Source organism: Microcebus murinus, chromosome 3 (assembly GCF_040939455.1).
Source record: "Microcebus murinus isolate Inina chromosome 3, M.murinus_Inina_mat1.0, whole genome shotgun sequence".
Lineage (NCBI taxonomy): Eukaryota > Metazoa > Chordata > Mammalia > Primates > Cheirogaleidae > Microcebus > Microcebus murinus.
This window is the reverse complement of record NC_134106.1, coordinates 100,463,429-100,478,665: the sequence shown is the minus strand read 5'-3', so window position 1 is coordinate 100,478,665 and position 15,237 is coordinate 100,463,429. Positions and strand designations below refer to the sequence as shown.

At 34.6% G+C, this 15,237-nt stretch overlaps 1 protein-coding gene across 2 annotated transcripts in view; it reads right to left on the bottom strand.

Moving 5' to 3' along the window:
- The window catches only part of PI4K2B (phosphatidylinositol 4-kinase type 2 beta), a 33,812-nt gene that overhangs the window by 10,833 nt on the left and 7,742 nt on the right, over positions 1 to 15,237 (bottom strand). Inside the window, exons 2-7 of one of the 2 annotated variants that reach the window (XM_012737462.2) lie at positions 11,376 to 11,533; positions 8,953 to 9,153; positions 8,432 to 8,563; positions 6,574 to 6,727; positions 4,122 to 4,189; positions 1,487 to 1,586 (exon numbers count right to left, since the gene is read on the bottom strand). In XM_012737462.2, the coding sequence (XP_012592916.1) occupies positions 1,487 to 1,586; positions 4,122 to 4,189; positions 6,574 to 6,727; positions 8,432 to 8,563; positions 8,953 to 9,153; positions 11,376 to 11,533 (813 nt within the window). The remainder of the gene's footprint in view (positions 1 to 1,486; positions 1,587 to 4,121; positions 4,190 to 6,573; positions 6,728 to 8,431; positions 8,564 to 8,952; positions 9,154 to 11,375; positions 11,534 to 15,237) is intronic. The other variant, XM_012737463.2, reaches the window with a different exon arrangement.

The following is a 15,237-nucleotide window of genomic DNA, read 5'->3' as shown; positions in this document are numbered from 1 at the left end:
TCTCAAAAATTAACAGATCAAGGGGTCAAAAAATAAATCAAGGATATGATATGAATAACAATGAACAAGTTTTAGTTAGCAGACACAGAATTTTGTGCCCAAACATTCCTTTCAAAAACAGTTCTCTAAATTGGCCATATATAAGATCATAAAGAAATTAATAACAAATTGTAAAACACAGAATTCACAGAGGCCATGTTCACAGATCACAATGCAATGATACTAGAAAATAATAATAATGAGCAGTTTTAAAAAAACAGCAACAATGGACAGTTGAAAAAATAAACTGACCTAGAAATTTTAAAATCAAATAAAATACTTCTAAATTACTACTGCCAAAAAGAGATCAGAAAGTGTAAACATGTAAAGCAGAACAAAAGAACAGCACTTATCCAATCTGTGGTTTAGCCAAAATAATAATACGTAGAGGAAAATGTGTGGCTTAATACGCATTTATAGAAAAGCAATATAGGATGAAGATAATAGTAGAAAAGAACAATGATGAAAAACATAAATCAACAAAAGAGAAAAGGCAAACTAAAAGCCTGATCAATAAAATAAAAAGTCAATTATATGAAAAAAAGCATAAATAAACGGGACAACGCTTAACAATAGATAAATCTTTGGCCAGCCTAATGATCTAATGATGACAAAGGCCCACTAATAAACAATAAGAATTTAAAAGAGACATATCATTGATACAAAGATTTTAAAAACTTATCATATATTTTAAACATACACAAATTTTTTTAAAAAATTTAATTAAAAAAACTAAAAAAATAATCCTCTCTCATATTCCCAATAATCTAATTCAATTACTACCAAATTTTGCAAAATTTGCTTCATCTGTTCCCCTGGTCCCTACCCCCATAAGCATTTTAAGGCAAATTGCAGATATCATTTCATCCTTTAAGTACTTAATATGCACAGAGGGGATTTTCTTAATTATAAGAGAATTCTAACAAAATGTTATAAATCTAAACTCAAGATATCATGGACAATTTTAAGCAAAATAAAAGTATATAAACCTGGCTCAAGAAGATGTAGAAAACCTACTAACCATAAGAGACTGGGAAGGCAATTAAAGCAGTACTCACTCAAAAGCGGTTGGGTGGGGGGGAAAGGCCTAAATTGTTTTATAAGTGAATAAACTCAAAACTTTCAATACAGTTTTACCAGAATATTAAAGTAGATAATCCTCCCATGTTATATATATTTTTTAAAATTGGAAAGCTACCAAACTCATTTTCCAAGGCTAATATAAGCCTAAAAATCAAAACCAGTCGTCCAAAAATAAAGTAAATAATATACAGCAAGGCCCATGTAGTACACACGTTTGCATCCCTACTGCCTAGAACTGAGCCCTAATGAATCATATACTTCACCAAAGTTTTTCCTCTGCTATTTTGATATCTGTAAATTTTGTTCCTTTCCCATTCTGGAAAAGAGGTAATTATAAAATCTATGTAAGGTTCTAAATACTCACACGCTCTCCATTCATCAGGGTGTTTGAAAGGAAATGCTAAACCATTATCAATTGCAGCTATTTTAATAAGCAATTCCTTATCATTGATACATTTTGATTCCTAAAAAGAAGAAAAATGACCGTTGATAAAAGAATCTATATAAATATTACCAAAGGGTAAATTATTTTCAATAATTATTGAGATTTAAGAACATATTCACTCTGAAGAGCCTATAAAAATTAATAGTAAGTTGCCAGAAAGAATACAAATTCACCCAGGAGGGGAAGAGACTGCCTTAAAAACTGGTAAGAATTTCATAATGACTATTTTTAAAAATTTGATATTACCTGTTTATCCAGTAATGGTTTCATTTGTTTTCCTCTCAGAGAAAGGGACTTGAAAACACTAGGACTTAAGTGATGTTCTAGAATTCATTGCTAGATGCACTATTTAAATGTATATTTTGTAAAATACTAATGATTTTTTAAAGAAAATTTAATAAGATTACCTTATCAAGATCCAGACTTTCTCAGGGTCCCACAGAAATAATTAGTTCAAACATAAAATGTTTCTAAATAAAACTCCCCCAAAGACCATAACTAAATATAATAAGATTCAGTAGAAAGAACCTCAAGATATTTATTCTTTTTTTTTTTTTTTTTTTTTTTTATGAGACAGGGTCTTGGTCTGTCCCCTGGACTAGAATGCAGTGGTATGTATCATCATAACTCACTACAACCTCAAACTCTGGTTTCAAGTGATCCTCCTGCCTCCGCCTCCCTGGTTGCTGGGACTACAGGTTCACACCACCACACCCAGCTAATTTTTCTACTTTTTGTAAGAGATGGGGTCTCATTCTTGCTCAGGCTGGTCATAAACTCCCAGCCTCAAACAATCCTCCCACCCTGGCCTCCCAAAGTGCTAAGATTACAACAGGTGTGAGCCACCACATCCAGCCAAGATATTCTTGATTACAGAATGTAGGCCATTCCTAACTTCTACATCTTCTATAGTAGAAACAAAGACTTCAGGAGCAAGAGGGTTTTCATGTTAAACAGTATTTCCAGTTATTTAAAGACAGATGACTGCCACTACTAACTGGCCTAGATAAAATGACAAAAAGTGAAAAAAGGCAATTTTTAAATTAAAAGTACTACAGTGAAGATTCATGTCATGCATCAGTTTTCTTTTAGTTTATATCAAATATATTAACTCAATTAAAATGCACGAAATATTACTAAGAACAAAAAATAAAGTTTTCAGCAAAATCTAATTGCTCAGGATATACCAATAAAATAAATTCAGGAGCTATTATAAATATGTACCTTTATGTGTATATTTCAAATCCATTTCTGCTATAACTGCCATTTATTTATATCATTCTTCTCTATTTACAACTAAATAATTATTGAGGCACAATTTACACACAATTAACTTCATATATTAACATATATAACTGATGAGCCTGGACACATGTAAACCTTCACCCCAAACTTTACTTGTGTCCCTCTGCAGTCCATCCCCCTGCCATCCCATCCCCAAGCAACCACTGGTCTGTTTCTGTCACTAGAAACTAGTTTGCATTTTCTATATTTTTACACAAATGGAATCATACAGATGTTCCTTTTATGTACAGCTTCTTTCACTCAGCATGATTTTTAGATTCATTCATATTACAATGCCTATCAAGTTTGTCCTTTCTTATTGCTAAGTACTATGAATATTTTTAAATTGCCTTCATAAACACAATTATAAACTTTTAAAAGTGATGAAGTGACAACTTAAGAACACAGAGACTATAAATATTGAAGAAAAAATTTTAATAACTTAATATTTTCTCAAATATACAGATTGTTTTAAACTTGTAAAACTATTCTGAAAATATCTCTTATGTAAATATGTAAAATTTGAACTTGGGTACTCAAAAGTTGACAGCAATTAATCTAAAATCGGTAACTCTGATAGTGTTAAGGGTCCATGCAGTCTATTACATACGTTAAAACCAGCTTCTTATAAGAAGTACTTTTTTTTTAAAGTTCAATGGCTGTGATTCACAGGTAAAGCACACATGTTCCATTGTATTAGTTAATATCGTATTATCTAATACTGACTCAAAAGACTCAGAAAGAAGTGAATTAGTAAAATACAAATATGGTGACCAAAAATACCAGAAGCTTTTTTATTACATAAAAGCAAAAAACATCTGGTGATCCTAAAATTTTCTAAGCTCTAAAGTACTAAGTTGGTATTATACTTCTATTTTAATACAAAATAAAAAATAAGCCAAGCAGGCATGCCTGTAATCTCAGTTACTTGGGGGGTCTGAGGCAGGAGGATCACTCGAGTCTAGGAGGTCAAGGCTATAGTATGCTATTATGTGCCCATTTAGTGGAGCCACTGAACTCCAACATGCATAACACAGCAAGACCGTCTCTTAAAAAAAAAAAAAAAGCTGTACAGAGATAATAAAAAGTAGAATTGAGAAATGCAATGTAAACAAATGATGGAAAGAAAAAGTATGAGAAAAACAGAGAAAAGGGATTTAAATCCAAGGATCTAAGTGAAAGGAGGAGGATGGGAAAGAATAACTTCAAGGAATCTTTTACAGAAAATAAATATATATAGTTTTTATTTGTTTATTTTAAATTTCCTTACCTTACAGCCAATTTCTTTACTACATTTCTGTTTTTCATAATTGATTAACCAATTATCATTTCCCCTGTCTTTCAAAACAAAAAAAAATCTGTTACTTCATTTTTATGGACATTACATTAGGTCATTAAATATGAAATGACTGATTTCAAATCAAAAGTTAGGTTTATTATATCTCAAATAAAAGTAGTACAATTAATCAAAGTATGCACCTAAACTATCAACACAGTTTTGCCATCTTAACGGTAACTTGCTTATGCCAGCCGTGAAGAAGCCTGGAGAGCGAGTGGCAATGAAATCATGAAAGGTGTTTTCCACAGCTTGTTGAGAATTGAATATTTTTCCTTACAAGAAGTGGTCCAAAGCTTGGAAGAAGTGATAGTCAGTTGGTGCAAGGTCTGGTGAATACAGTGGATGACAGAGAGTTTCCAAGGCCAGCCTCTTTAGTGTGACCAGCATTGTTTGTGCAACATGTGGTCCAGTGTTGTCTCTATTGATCAATCTCAGCTGCTTAATCGCAAGCATCGTCATCATTTCATCCAGTTGGTTGCAGTAGCCATCTGCTGTAATCCACTGACCAGGATTCGTGAAGCTGTAGTGGATAATACCAGCGCTGGAGCACCAAACAGACACCATTGGCTTTTTTGATGAACATTCAGTTTTGGACTATGTTTTGGCACTTCATCTTTATCCAACCATTGTGCTGAATGCTTGTGGTTGTCAAAAAACAGTCCACTGTTCATCACATGTAACAATATGGTGTAGAAAATGTCATGACAGCAAACAAACGCAAATTTCAAGATGATTTCTCTTCTGACACTCATTTAATTCATGCAGTACCCATCTGTCCAGCTTCTTTACCTTGCCGATTTGTTTCAAATGGTCCAATATTGTTGGAATAGGAACACCAAACCTTGCTAATTCATGAGTAGGTTGAGATCAATTCGCTTCCACTATAGCTTTCAGCTCATCGTTATCCACCTTGTTCTCAGCTCGCCCACGTGGTTCACTTTCAGGACTAAAATCACCAGGACAGAACTTCTCAAACTATCAACGTATGTACTGTGGGTTCATTAGCCACATCCTTCCCCAAACTTCATTGATACTCTGCACTGTATTGGTTCCACGAGGGAAGTCACATTTGAAAATAACATGAATTTTTGACATATTCATGGTTTCATAAAAATTACTCGAAAAAAAAATTCAAAAGATAATCACAAGCCAAACCATGCATTTGAAAAATGAGGATGTACCTTCACAATAAAAATGAAATAAGAATTGTCAAAGCGAAATGTCAGAGACATCAACTGTCAGACTTAGTACTTAAGGAAATCAGACATTTCAGACTTAATAACCTCATAGGTTAATATTGAGGGAGAAAATCTAGTCACTATCTGATTTTTGAGACTTTCATTGGTTATTTGTAGCATATGTTTATCATATTAAAGATTCCAAGTGAATACATATAAACTAAAAAAAAAATCCACAAATTTTATCTAACCTTTACCAAACATTTCTCTGTGCCAAATACTGTTGTGTTTAACATGTATCTAATTCATGTAATCCTCATAACCACCCTGCAAGGTGGGTACAATTATTAAACCAAGGTTATCAAAATCAAGGAACTTTTCCTTACCTTAGGATAAAAAAGCACCTACCCCTATTGCTAGGCAAATTTCTAAGTAGACTTACCTAATGTCAGTATAAGAGTAGTCTAGACCATATATTAATGTTAATATTACCTAACAACATATTAATTATGAAGGTAAATCTAGAAAATTACATGATGCTTTTTCAGAAGGAAAATGAGGAAACATTTCTGAACGTTTGATTCTTAAACTTTGGTTTAAGACACTGGTTCTTAAACTTTAGAGTACAACAGAATTACCTGGAGGGCTTCTTAAAACACAGTCTGCTGGCCCCCACTTGCAGAGTTTCAGCAGAAATGGGGTGGTGTCTGAGAAGACGCATGTTTAAGTTCTTATGTAATGCTAAACCTGATAGTCCAGGGACCCGTACTTGGGAACCACTGCTATGGATTATCTACATCACTGCCCCCTTCCGGCACAGAAAAAATTAAGAGTTTAATGTATTTATAGACTTTGCTGTTATATAATGTCAAAATGAGCATGTAAGACAATTTACACAATCAAGTTTCAATTATTCATATTATGCAGATAACATTTCTAATATCTGGCTTTGTCTTGCCCCTAAGAAATTTCTCCATAAGGGATAGGAACTGATCTCTATCACCTGGGAGGAGCCTGCTATGAGTCAGGATCCCCCAGGCAGGATGAATTCTGCCCAGGAGAGTCAGCACTACATCTATTTTCCAAAGCAGGCAGAGAAAGAGGCTTCAAGACTTCTGCATCAAATTTCATGGCTTTGATTTGGATAACAAAATACAGTCTGAAACTAATAATATTTGAGTAAACAAATGAGAGAACTTCAATACCTGTATTTCTGATGATGTAATCCAAAATAACTAATCTTTCAAATTGTGACTGAAATTGTTTTCTAATATTCTCAGGCAAAGGGTCAGCTTCAAATTTCCTAAGCCAATATTCAGCCTCCTTGTAACCTTCAACAAATAACTGAAAGGAACCAATCTATAATTTTAAGAACTATAGTTAGAAAAGAAAGTATAAGAACAAAGGGATTAACTTTTTAATTTCTCAGCAGTACTGTCACAAAATATGTTACATAAACACAATAAGAAAGAAGAGCTAACACCAATTTAGATAAGCCACATTTATCAAGAAAACTATTTTTATACACTAATTTTAAATAATCACATGAAGAATACATAGCAAACAAAGAATGCTCAACCCTAGGCTCTCAAGGAGCACAGCAGCTATTTTAGAATAATTAAAAAAGAGAATAAATATGTGCCCTCAAGGTGAGACTCTTAAAAGAATGCTGTTTTCTAAAAATATTCATTAAAATAAATTTAATTATGGAGGCCAAATTTTAAACCTATCCTGGTTATTTAACAATAGTGCAAGTTTATCTTACTAAAGAAACTTTTCAGGATTCTTTTTATAACATAAAATACAAAATAAAATTTTATTTAAAAAATAGGATAGATTTGTTGGCCAGAGAGATTAAGGATCCTGTCATAAATTTTAAAGAACTAATCAATTAATCATAACCTCTACAGTATTTTTTTAAAGTCCTTTCCTTGAATATATAACCATTTTAAAAGGCACTATTATTACTAAAATTACTAATCAACATTAAATAATTCATTAAAGAAGGAAATATTAATATAAATTTAAACAGCACATGACACAGAGGCAACGTGTAACCTAGTGTGCCTCATAAACGCAAACAAACAAATCACCACAAAGAAAATCTGTTTCTTACCCTAACACCTTATATTGTTGTTGGCATGAAATTGTAATGACTTTCTTAGAGTTTTCTTTAAAGAACTTATAAGTATCAGTAACTGTCATGAATATGGAAATAATATCCTCCTTTAGTCACACTTATTTCAGTATATCCAAGGAGGACCAGACCTCCTACAATTTTTCAAACTTTCTGCCAACTTGGAGTACACTTTTTTTTTAAAAAAAAGTTGTTAATCATGAATTCCTACTCAAATTCTTTTATATAGATAAATGTACAGCAACAAACCAAAAAAATAATAGGCCAAATATATTTAAAAAAAAATAAATCCTAAAGCTTTTTCTAGAACATCTTTCCACGTTAACTCTTTCCACCCTTGCTTAGCTAGCTCCTACTCATCCCTCAGGTTTATTGAAAAGTCACAAGAAAAAAAAACAAAATTTAACATGTAATGAGTAAACACAGCTGCTACCATTTACTAAATCTTTACTATGTACTAAGTACTTGACATGAATTTCTTAATTGTATACTCACAACAACCTAAGACGTAGTTTTTATCAACCCTGTTTTATAGAAACTGGGGCTTACAGAATAAGGAACTTGCCCTCTTAGAGCTAACTAACAGAGAGTCTGGGATTAGAACCTAGGTCTGCTTCTAGATATGAGCTTTTAGCCTTTACTTTATAAAGCCTTCTATGTAATCTCTTCTTGTAAACTTTCCCCACCCCTCCTAACTGGGCAAGGCATCCCTCTTCTATCCTCTCAAAGCTTCCTGAACTTACCATCATATCTACAGTTTTATCATACTGCACTGAAATTACTTGTTTACTATAAGTTCCTGGAAGATTAAAAAAACTCTTTTCTTTATTATTGCATCCACAGCTCACAGCACAATTCTTAGCTCCTGGAGTTCAGGATACATGTGCCCAATTGCTCTCCAAATAAAGCTTATCAGAGAAACTTACCTTAGGAGGAAGTCCTATCCGATGAAACTTTCTACCTACTTTTGGCACTTTTTCTAAAGCATACTTTTTGCCTCTTGATTTTGCACGGTCAATTGCACTATAGTTAAAGGTCTCACTGACAAGCCAAACCACCTAGAAACAAAGAACAATGAAATATACTTAGCAATGAACATTTTGAGGCAGGCTTAAATAAAAATTATAAAAGCCAAAAAGAAAACAATAGTAATCTTTTAAGCATTTTAGTTATCTCTACCTTCTATAGGATCTCTAGATCCCTAATCTTTTTCTGCTTTCTAAATGGTTGTTCTTTCTTGTTAGCACTGTCTGACCTCAGAAAAAGAAGACACATTCCCTTAGATACTGTGTGGATCTATACTACCGTCAATTTACTAGTCGCTCATGACTCTTGGATTACCAAAAAGGGGGCTCAACTTTAGGCTTAATCATTAGGAATCATTACTATTCAGAGATAAACAGGCTGAAAATTAGAAGTACATGAATAAAAACAAATCCTCCTTTACCTTTGTTTTAGGTACAATGCCCAGATGAAGCTTTTCATCTATAAGGTAGGCACCAGCTTCAGAAAGGTAACCCTGATTAGGAACTAGGCAGCCTCTGCCAAAGCAGCAAGGGCAGCAGACCTTATGAACATATTTGGTCCATTTTGGATTCAGTTGACCATAAGGCTCTTCTGATTTGGGTTTAAACACACCAATAATTTTCTATAGGGAAAAAAAGTAGAAATCTCATTAGACTTTTAATATAGATAATAATCCATAAAATGCATTCTGATAACTTGTTTTCTACTGCTTTCCACCACTGATTTAGACACAACCCTCAAATATTAAGAGGTTTAGTTCCAATCACATTTTTACATTCATTCCCATTCAGCAATCTAAAATCAATAACTCTTAGACCAGTAGTTTTCAAATGGTTCTCTGACAAACCATAGAAAGGAGAGGACAAGGCTCCAAGACTCCATGCCATTTAACCAGATTAACTTTGATTTCATCTGTTTTATATTTTTGGACTTCCAAGTTAAGAAAAAGTTCCACTGATTTTTAAATGTTTATTAAAAACCACCACTATAGGCCGGGCCCAGTGGCCAATGTCTATAATCCTAGCACTCTGGGAGGCCAAGGCAGAAGGATCACAGGAGCTTGAGACCAGGAGTTTGAGACCAGCCTGAGCAAGATCGAGACCTTGTCTCTGCTAAACACAGAAAAAGTAGCCAGGTGTCACGGTGCATGCCTATAGTACCAGTTACTTGCAAGGCTCAGATAGGAGAGTTGCTTAAGCCCAGGAGTTTAAGGTTGCAGTGGGCTATGATGACACCACTACACTCCACCTGGAGTGACAGAGCAAGACCCTATCTCAAAAAAAAAAATTAATAAATAAATAAAAACCACCACTCTAGATCAAACGGTGTTATTATTCATTATTTACTAAATGTCCAAATTATATGTTTGTTTATTCTCTACTTTCCCCACAATAATTTACATTCTAAAAAGGCAGGGGCTTTGTTAGGGCTGCATCTCCAGTACTTAGACTAGTACCTGATGCATAGTAGGCATTCAAGTATTTGTTTAATAAGTAGATAAATTCAATGACAAAAAACCAGTTGTCTAAAATACAAAGGTAATAAGATATTGTGAACATCTATGCTGTCAAGCAGTCCTACTCTTAATTCTTTTCCAGTTATTTTTTCATGAACCAATTTTAAATAAACTTTTAAAAACATTTGCTCTTGGATATCTAAAAGTCTCTACACTCTTTAGTACTGTCTGATACAATATATTCATATTAAATTTACAGGCTGAATTATCCTTAAGCAAGAAATAAAAATCTTATTATAATTCTAAGTATATAATTGCTTTATAATGCAATAAATTTAATACAATAAAGTCTGAGTCACTAGTAAAAAAAATCAACAAGAACAAATTAAGAAACCAAGCTTGGAATAAAGATTGAGAGGCTGACATTACATATAAATAATTTTAAGTCTCAAAAAAAAAGACTGATTCAAAATTAGTTTTGGCTGGGTTCAGTGGCTCATGTCTGTCATTCAGTGCTTTCGGAAGCCAAGGCAGGAGGATTGGTTGAAGCCAGGAGTTCAAGACTAGCCTGGGCAACATAGACAGATTCCATCTGTACAAAAAAAAATTTTTTAATTAGCCAGGTGCAATGGTGTGCACCTTTAGTCCTAGCTACTTGCCGGGAGAATTGTTTGAGCCCCAAAGTTCAAGGTTACAGTGAGCTATGATTGCACTACTGCATTCCAGCCTGGGTGATAGAGTGAGATCCTGTTTCTAAAAACAATAAAAAAAATTTTTTTTAATCATTTTAAAATATAACTTCAATCTTTGCAAGAAAAATTTGATGAAATTATAAACATTCTTCCCCCTGAAAAAAGAACTGCTCATTATGCATCATTCAGAAAGCCTTTAGAAGAAAAAAACATAGGTTTTAAAAAAAAAAAATTCTAGATGAATTGCAACACAGTCCCATATCGACTTTTCCTTTCAAAAGCTCTAGAATTCGTTTGGCTCATTTCACTTCGTAAGATGCCAATGCCTTCAAACTTTTGATTGCCTAGCCTCCTTCCCCTGGTATAATACTAAAAACAAATATTTGTAGGCAAAAAATACGATAAGGACTTATGAATATGTATGCTCAACAAGTCTACAGCTGGAATATAGGCATTCAATACATGCTTGAAACCAAATATAAAAATAACACAACAGCAAACTATGACTTAAAATGATTAGCTCTATTTCTAATAGTAGTGTGCTTTAGTAAAGATACAAAACTGACCTTTATTTTGGAAAAGAGGTTGCAATCAGATTTACTAGGAAAACATCTTCAGAAACTTACAACGACTTTGCATCTAAATTAGTGTTTTCCAAAATTTCTGTTATATAGAGTAGGTCTGTGAAATTCTCACCCTCTTAGGATCCTTCACAAAGTAACTTCCACTTGAACCTTGAAAGATTCTTTCTGGAAAAATTCCAACTTCTATTGCTTGCTCTGCTCTCAATATAATATCAGCAAATTCTGGATCATCCAAGACTGCATTCATCTCTGAAGTACCAGTAGTTACTGCTTTAAGAAGAAAGACCAGCTATGAGAATGTTCATGATATGGACATGTAATATTGGATTAGGTTACGGGCATAAGAATATCAAGGTACAAAAAATGAAATCAAGTATTATATGAAACCCTACTTCTCTTAAAAGTTCCAAATAATCACATATGGGAAAAAAAGTTCAGGATTTGTTGAAATAATCATATTACTATCTTTCATTTCTTTGAACTCCTCTCCTCCAGTGATTCTGTCTATCCGATTTCAGTTTCTGACTCCATAGTCAAACCTCAGATCAATAATTATAAGCTCTCCATATTTCTTTTCTTCTTATTTTTTTTTAATAGAGACAACGTCTTGCTATGTTGCCCAGGTTGGTATTGAACTCCCGGCCTCAAGCAATCCTTCCACCTTGGCCTCCCAAAATGCTGGGATTATAGGCATGAGCCACTGTGCCCAGCCCCATACTTTCAATCACAAGCACCTCCTATCTTCCCATTTTAGTGCCTCTGGTGCTTTGCGTTCAAAAATTTGTCCACCCTATTAGAAACAACAAAGCACTGATCTACCACAATGTCACTGGACCTCACTATCTTCATATTCTTGCTACCCTACTCCTCAGCCACCTTAAAATAGTTTAAACTGGTCAATCATTACAGAATCACTCTTTCCCCCTTCCTTCATCATGATCACCTGGAAAAATTCCAGTCCTGGTTAAACCCCACTGTTTGCTAAATCCATGTTTGTACCAGAACAGCTGAATCTGATCAATGAAATCTTCCAGTTGCTTAGGTGAAAACCTTAGAATCATCGGTGATCTTACACTCTCAACCTCCAAATCCAACCTATCAACAAGTCATGTTGGCTCTATCTTAAATATCCAGACTTCAACTACCTCTTACCATCTCCATTCCTTCCAAATGATTAGATCACTCTCAACTCTTACCTGAATTACTACAAGTACCTCCTAACTGGTCTCCCTCTCTCACCCACACCCCCTCTGTACTTAACAAGAGAAGCCATAGTAATCCTTTTATAGGACAAATCATGCCACCCCTCTGTACCAAGCAGCCCAGTGGTTTCCCATCTCACAGTAAGGCCAAGCCCTTATTATGGCCCCCATGACCCTTACTCAATTGCTTCTAACCCCCACTTTATTTTTCTATTTAGCACTTATCACCTAATATACTGTGTGTTTATTTTGTGAGCTCCAAGACGACAAGGATTTCTTTCACTGCCACAGCCCCAGAACGTACATAGTTCCTGGAACATAATAAGCACTCAATAAACACTTGCTGAATGAATTAATAACTAATCACTTAAAATGGTAGACATGCCAAAGACTATTCACATTTTATTTTTTCTTTCTTTTTATTTTTTTCAGAGACAGGTCTCACTCTGTCACCCAAGCTAGAGTGCAGTGGTAGGAGCATAGCTCACTGCAGCCTTGAATTCCTGAGCTTTAGTGATCCTCCTGCCTCAACCTCCTGGGTAGCTAGGACTATAGGCACTGTGCCTCCATTTCTGGGTAATGTTTTAATATTTTGTAGAGTCAAGGCCTTGCTATGTTGCCAAGGCTGGTCTCGAACTCCTGGCCTCAAGCAATCCTCTCACCTAAGCCTCCCAAAGTGCTGGGATTACAGGTGGCTCACATCTACCTACCCCAGTAACTATTCATTTTTTAATTTGGAAGGTATTTCAAGGCTATACATGTATTATTATGAAAATTCAAAAGCAATCAACTTCTCTTAATTTAAAATTTGCCTTAATTCACCAATCTCAACAGCTGAAATAGAAACAGCAATTAAAAATCTCCCTAAAAAGAAAAGTCCCGGTCCAGATGGCTTCACACCTGAATTTTACCATATTTACAAAGAAGAACTAGTACCTATCTTGCAGAAACTATTCCACAACATCGAGAAGAACGGAAACCTCCCTGACACCTTTTATGAAGCGAATATTACTCTGATACCAAAACCAGGAAAGGATGCAACAAAAAAAGAAAACTACAGACCAATATCCCTAATGAATATAGATGCAAAAATTCTCAACAAAATCTTAGCTAACCGAATCCAGACACTTATCAAAAAAATAATCCACCACGACCAAGTGGGCTTCATCCCAGGGATGCAGGGATGGTTCAACATACGTAAATCTATAAATGCAATTCACCACATAAACAGAAGCAAAAACAAAGACCACATGATTCTTTCAATAGATGCAGACAAAGCTTTTGACAAAATTCAACACCCTTTCATGATACGAACACTTAAGAAAATAGGCATAGAAGGGGCATACCTAAAAATGATAGAAGCCATATATGACAGACCCATAGCCAACATCATACTGAATGGGGAAAGATTGAAATCATTCCCACTTAGAACTGGAACCAGACAAGGCTGCCCACTATCTCCACTTCTGTTCAACATAGTGCTGGAAGTCTTGGCTACAGCAATCAGACAGGAAAATGGAATCAAAGGTATCCAAATAGGGGCAGAAGAGATCAAACTTTCACTGTTTGCTGATGATATGATATTGTATCTAGAAAACCCCAAGGATTCAACCAAGAAACTCCTGGAACTGATCAATGAATTTAGTAAAGTCTCAGGATACAAAATCAACACACAGAAATCAGAGGCATTCATATACGCCAACAACAATCTAATTGAGAACCAAATCAAAGACTCAATTCCCTTCACAATAGCAACAAAGAAATTAAAGTACCTAAGGAATTTACTTAACCAAGGACGTAAAAGACCTCTACAGGGAGAACTATGAAACACTGAGGAAGGAAATAGCAGAGGATGTAAACAGATGGAAATCCATACCATGCTCGTGGATCGGCAGACTCAATATCATCAAAATGTCTATACTACCCAAACTGATCTACAGATTCAATGCTATACCTATTAAAATCCCATCAGCATTCTTCACAGATATAGAAAAAATAATTTTACGCTTCGTATGGAACCAAAGAAGACCCCGAATATCAAGAGCAATTCTAGGCAACAAAAACAAAATGGGAGGCATTAATATGCCAGATATCAAACTATACTACAAAGCTGTAGTAATTAAATCAATATGGTATTGGCACAAAAATAGGAATATGGACCAGTGGAACAGATGTGAGAATCCTGATATAAAACCATGCTCATATAGCCATCTAATCTTTGACAAAGCAGACAAAACATACGCTGTGGAAAAGAATCCCTCTTCAATAAATGGTGCTGGGAAAACTGGATAGCCACCTGTAGAAGGCTAAAACAGGACCCACACCTTTCACCTCTCACAAAAACCAACTCACGCTGGATAACAGACTTAAACCTAAGGTATGAAACTATTAGAACTCTAGAGGAAAAAGTTGGAAACACTCTCCTAGACATTGGCCTGGGCAAAGAGTTTATGAAGAAGTCCCCAAAGGCAATCACAGCAGCAACAAAAATAAATAAATGGGACATGATGAAACTACAAAGCTTCTGCACAGCCAAAGAAATAGTCATGAAAGTAAACAGACAACCTACAGAATGGGAGAAAATCTTTGCATCCTATGCATCCGATAAGGGACTGATAACTAGAATATACTTAGAACTCACGAAAATCAGGAAGAAAAAATCAAATAACCCCATTAAAAAGTGGGCAAAGGACTTGAACAGAAATTTTTCTAAAGAAGACAGAAGAATGGCCAACAAACATATGAAAAAATGCTCAACATCTCTAATCATCA